This window comes from Anopheles marshallii, chromosome 2 (assembly GCF_943734725.1).
Source record: "Anopheles marshallii chromosome 2, idAnoMarsDA_429_01, whole genome shotgun sequence".
Lineage (NCBI taxonomy): Eukaryota > Metazoa > Arthropoda > Insecta > Diptera > Culicidae > Anopheles > Anopheles marshallii.
Genome location: NC_071326.1, coordinates 62,701,613 through 62,707,713, shown reverse-complemented (window position 1 = coordinate 62,707,713; position 6,101 = coordinate 62,701,613). Strand labels below are relative to the sequence as shown.

General features: G+C 42.9%; 1 protein-coding gene across 1 annotated transcript; it reads right to left on the bottom strand.

Annotated features, from left to right (window-relative positions):
- Positions 1-1,181: 1,181 nt before the first annotated feature.
- On the bottom strand, positions 1,182-4,161 carry LOC128719154 (cationic amino acid transporter 3). Its single transcript, XM_053812776.1, has 4 exons — positions 4,135-4,161; positions 2,836-3,211; positions 1,732-2,757; positions 1,182-1,657 (listed from the first exon to the last, which is right to left on the bottom strand). Exons 1-4 carry the CDS (start codon positions 4,159-4,161, stop codon positions 1,182-1,184), a joined length of 1,905 nt encoding a protein of 634 aa, XP_053668751.1.
- Between the last annotated feature and the right edge of the window lie 1,940 nt (positions 4,162-6,101).

The following is a 6,101-nucleotide window of genomic DNA, read 5'->3' as shown; positions in this document are numbered from 1 at the left end:
CTGCATAAATACTTCGTGTTCAGCTAGTGTGCTTATTCGGTTAAATCGCTTACTTCTTTTTTCGGTTAATTTTGATAAACGTTAAATAAGCGAACCATCGAGTGCGATAAAACTAGATGGCATGTATTTATATCCCAACCATTGAGAGACTGAAAGAAGAGACTTGAAAGTAGGTTCAACGAACCTACTAGGTTCATTGCGTTTCTTTAAGAAAAGAACCTGGTTCAGTTGGGTTCCGTAAAAAATGGAACTTTCCCATCACTACCATTTTTGCTATCTTATTCAAAGCCATCATTCGATAATTTCGTAGATAACCCTGCTCATCACAACCATTAATTAGAAACTAATTTACGAACCGTCTTATCAAAATGTACAAACCATCAAAACATCTTATCAATGAGCTCGTTGTTTCGTCATCGCTTTAATCTTCTCGCATTGGGAATTGATGAATGAGTTTTTGTGACTAAATTGTTCATAAATACCACCTCAAATAAATAACAAACAATGGATCGCTACCGGCAGACCAATAACGGCTAACGTTGCCGCGGTTTCTTATCGGATGAACCGATGACGGAGCGGTTAGCTTACTCGAGCTGGCAAAAATGTTGTACACGCGCGTTTTTATTGATTGATTTATTGTTCGTCTCGTTCGTCATCGACCTTATCGGACGGATACGCGGTAAAAGCACAATGCTTTATAGTACTCACTCTAGGTCGATTAGTGTAATGGACAATGCCTGGACAGTTTCCCTCAAATCAAGTCAAGAGCTTAATTATCAAGGACTTCTATTTTACATACATAAGAATAATTAGCATATCAGCTTTAAACGAACCACTGCAATGGTAATAAAAAAAAAACAAACAAACAAAAAAGAAGGATAAAGAACAAGAAATGAAAAAAACCGGCAAATCTAGTTTTTCAAACGTCTCTATTTTCGAACCTTAAACCTCTAGTATGCAATAATTATCACAATCACTTTAAGTGCGAATTTCGCCCTGCTCCGCACTAGGTAGTTTGTTTTGTTTTACATGCTCTCCGTTCGTTTTGTACTTAGCTAATTCTTACACTGAATGGATTGTTCGATTCGTCCGGGAATCATGCTAACGTCGGCATAATGCCTACCCCTTGCAGATAGGAGCCTACAGAGAAGAGTCAGCGTTTTAAAAACGATCGCAATGCCCTACATCGCTTCGTTCGCTATTGCGTACGATGGTGCGCCTTGAAATTGGCTGGAATTCTTGCGGTCCATCGTATCCGAAGCACCATCGTAGCCGGTATTGTCGATACCGTTTGCCTTGGATGCGGCCAGCTCTGCCTTTGTGAGCAATCGTTCACCCTCTATCGAGTGGCGGATACCGTAGCTGAAGTAAATGAAATATCCGACCGCAATCCACACGGCAAAACGAATCCAGGTGCCGGAATCGAGCTGGAACATGAGGTACAGGTTGAAGAACACACTAATCAGCGGTAACAGCGGCACGAGTGGCACTTTGAACGTAAGCTTCACGTTGTCCGTTGGCTGCATGAGAATGACAATGAACAGTAGGACGAGAATGGTAACGAGCACTGCGAGACCAGCGATGACGCCTGGATAGTCTGTGTTGATGTAGTCCTCGGCCGGTACTAGAATTCCGCAAGCACCGCATACGAACACGGCTGTTGATAAATTTAGAACAATATTGCTTGAGCTGATGCAGGAAGACAGGGTGCGACTAATGATGATCACTTACCAAAAATACAAACGCTAACCTTCACCACCGCCGATGATAGCTGCGTGGGTGCTGAAAGCCGGTCGCGATTCACTAGCTGTCGAATTACTTCCGGCACGGTCACACTGAATTCGGAGCTAGTGAGCAGTTCCTCCGTTTGGTAACGCAACACCAGCACACTGACCGCGACGATCGTGTAGGCCAGCAACGTACCGATGGACATCATATCGATCAGCTGTTGGAGATTGAACAGGGCTGCCATGATAGCTGCCAGCAGCCCGGACAGCAACGTAGCCAGTACGGGTGTTTGCGTTTTGGGATGAACCGTCTGAAGCTTCTTATAGATTATACCATCCGATGACATGGCATACAGGACTCGGGGAAGCGGGAACATTGCACCAAGCAAGCTGGTACAGAGGGCGAAAATCGCACCGATGGATACGATCCATTTAATCGCGTACCATTCAATCGATTCGAACAGATGTGGGAAAGGTGCTTCGGGATCCTGGAGATAGTAGGGTAAAGCCATCGTCAGCACCGTCGAGATGCCGAAGTACGCGAGGAAAATGATGATAAGTGAGATCACGATCGCGAGCGGAATGTTGCGTTCCGGGTTCTTCGCTTCCTCGCCAGTCGTAGCGATACAGTCGAACCCGACGAACCCGTAGAAACATTTGGCAGCACCGGCCATTATACCGGCAAACCCGAACGGTGCAAAACCACCCGCCCCACCATTGTAGCCCGGCGGAATGTCTTTCGGATCGATGGTCCAGTTGTCGGGATCGCAGTTTATGCCACCGGCCACAAGTACCACCCCGATCACGATCAGGTTCACGCCGGTGAAGATGTTGTTCATCAGGGTCGATTCCTTTACGCCGTACGCTAGCAGACCGGCCAAAATCAGCACGACGACGAACGAGAAAAAGTCCGGATAGTCCGACAGGAAGTCGACGTCCATCGGCATAGCATCGCGCATCGCATTACTGATCTTGTTGTCAACCAGTGAGTCAATGTAGCCGCTCATGCCACGGGCCACACTCGACGTGCCTGTAAGATGGTGTGCAGATGGAGATATATTAGTAGCGGCTTGAATATTTTCAAGCGTTTGTACCTTCAAACACTTACCGATCACGTACTCCAAGATCAGATTCCAACCGATCGTAAATGCGGTAAACTCGCCAATGCTCACGTAACTGTAGACGTAGGCGGATCCAGCCTTCGGTACACGTGCGGCAAACTCGGCATAGCACAGCGCGGCAATGGCGGAAGCGACGGCCGCCACCAGAAACGAAACAACAACTGCCGGGCCGGCCTGTTCGCGTGCCACCGAACCGGCCAGAACGTACACACCCAGCCCGAGCGTACTGCCCACACCGAGCCCGGTCAGGTCGAGCAGCGTTAGGACGCGGGCCAACTTCGACTCGGAACCGTCGTCTTCATTCTGTTTCTTCCGCGTCAGCGCTGTCCAGAACCGACGTAAACTGCCTTCCATTCGCATGATCTACGCCGGCAAGATTAACTGTGAGCGTATGATAAAGAAGAGCTGAGTGTGAAAAGATAGTGCATATGAGAAAGTGACCGAAGTAATGGGGTAACTTGGCGGGCAGAGTGCTCGCACAAATTAGCACGAACCGAGCCAGCAAACCGAGCAGTATTGCGGAAGCCAACGAATTGGCAACGGTCGATCAATTTCGTTTGGCTATCAAATTGGACGTCTTGTGCGTGTAACGGACCGAAATAAGGTAATTCCATTTGCGCACCAACTAATCTACGGTCGGTTCCCAAGCCTGCGACTTAATTTCAGTGACCATCTCCTTTGCCCATCTCTTTAGTAGCGGATATTAACGAACTACTTTCACCCAACGCGCGGACAGCCGGGGAAGCAACATTTCTTAAATTCAAATTTACCCACTTAAGGTCGATGACATTTAGAGCGTAAAGGTTTTTTTTTTTTATCGGCGTACACTAAAAGCCTTTAGTGCTAGCCGTAATCGAGAAATAAGTGCCTTAAAGTGAACGGAAATGATTATTTTCTTGTGTTTTGCTTAGTGAATCTAATGATAAGCGTCATTGATATGAATCTTTGGTGAGGAGTCATTCAAATCAGGTACCGACTCGTAAAAGATTCATGAAACTTTAAAAACCTTTTTCAGGACTTAAGACTTCAAATTTTTTTGTCACTCAAAAAAGTTATGTAACTGAGTGTATTAAAATGCTTACTTCAGGAGCAAGAAGCGTGTAGGAAAATAATCCTAAAATCATGTTTCTGAAGAGAATTATTATTCTAGGAGGATTCATAAATCTTTGAATTATCATAAATCTATGGAGATTCATTAATCTGTCATGAATATGAGGATTCACGAATCTTTTTTTCTGAATGTAATGAGATCATTTGATTCAGTTCAAAGATTCATTCAGATTCACCCTTACTGATAACACTATATTATCCATTCATGTTTGAAGTTAACATTAAAATTTGGAATTGTGTTGGGGTGTTTTGAAAAAAAAACCCAACAGCATTACTCTAGTACACAAGAGTGGGAGTAATCACAAAAGTCCAAGGTCAACGAAAGAGACTACATTGGACAAACAGGAATCAAAATGGACGGTAACACTAACTCTTGTATGTCGTTAGTTCACTTCACAGACAAAGCGACTATTATTTGCATGTCAATGCAATCCAATAAGGGTCTGGTACGAACTCGTTTCACTGGAACCTGAACAAATCTCGTCAAGCGTACTAATTTAGATTGCGTTTCGTTCCGTTAGCCGGCAGGGTAGGGTTGAGAACCTGCTCGAGATAAACCTTGACGACTGGCAAACTATTCGTGATATTGAATCACAATGACCTATCGGACACGGTACCGAGAATAGCTTAGAGTGCACAGTTACCAGCTGGACGTAGTGATCCAAGAAAGAATAAATGTATTACCGCTTAAACTCCTTCTGCTACGACAAATTCAAACAGCGAATGTAATCGTGTTCGGATCACATTAGTGATCATTGTTGAACACAGCTTAAACAAAACACCAATTTAAGGCACACGTTGCGACCAACAGAGTACCGACAAGCGTTTGTTCCATTAGTTAACACCCCGCGGCTACGCATGCTACCAACGCAACAAAACATCAAACATGGCGCCTAATGCGGTCTGCAATAACGGGGTGTGAATTACGTCTAACGTTTTACGCAAACATTGCTCTGAACGGATGATGAATGGAGGAACAAAGCACAAATGGACGATAAACGACGTCGACAATGAAAACGGTATGATTGGACGCGTATTAGTACACCTAATTGATTATGGAGTTATCATTTTTTATGATTGCGTTTAATTGTCTACGACTGTTTGCTTTTCTGATTAATTTGCAAGAATTAAATGAATGTAAAATGTATACCCGCTCACTTTTTTAAAGGTTCGTACCTTATTTTTTTTCTCTTCATCAATTAGTGCTTTTATTCCTAACCATCTATCAATACGGGCACATACAACCATATTGACCTGTAGCCAACATGCCTTTACAGTGCGTTGGAAATACTAAGAGAATTGCACTCTTAAAATATTAGTTAATAAGTGTTTTGTCCAAAATTATCTCCAAAGGTATTTATTTTGGTTTGTTGCTAGCAATTAGGTTAGGTTAATAACCAGTAGCTTTAGACTTTTTCGAATTCAAGGGTTTTTAGAATTCCAATACATTTCTTCCCCTAATTAAAATTCAAATCACACACAGCCGCCTAAATTTACGCCAGTCAAGTCGCTTAGTAGAGCATACTTCGACGAGGAGAGAAAAGATATTCAAACCCATTAATAATAAAATTCAAAACCACTATTGTACACTTAAAAATTGTTAAAAATGGATATAAAACATAACAAACTAACCATATTGAACTGCAACTTCTACCGAATGGATTAAAAAAGGCAGTTTTTGAACGACTGTGAATAAAACAAGGTTAAAGAAAATTGAATGCAGAAATGCAGAAGCTTGCTTGAATCCTATGTTTAATAAGCATCTATAAAATATTATGCTAGGCCATATCGGACGACCATACGGGAACCAGCGAACCTTAGCTTACGCCATTTAAAAAAAAAGTCTGATCTTATTTTCATTTTTTCCTGTAATTGGCTATCAAAGGGCACTCCGCGTTGTCCGCAAACTTATCATAAGAAAAATGTTATTGTCTTCATCTTTCGAGTGCCATTTGCGGGGTTGGAGGTCTTCGTTAGATCATTATAATTAAACATTTTCAGTGTAACTCTTACAAGTCGGATAGCAGGTTTGTCTTGACAAACAGTTTCACAAAACAAGGATCGTCACAAAAAAGGCACAAAAAAGTCAGATCGACCATATCAGGTGAATACGGAGGGATTTCAGTTGATAAAACTATTTCGA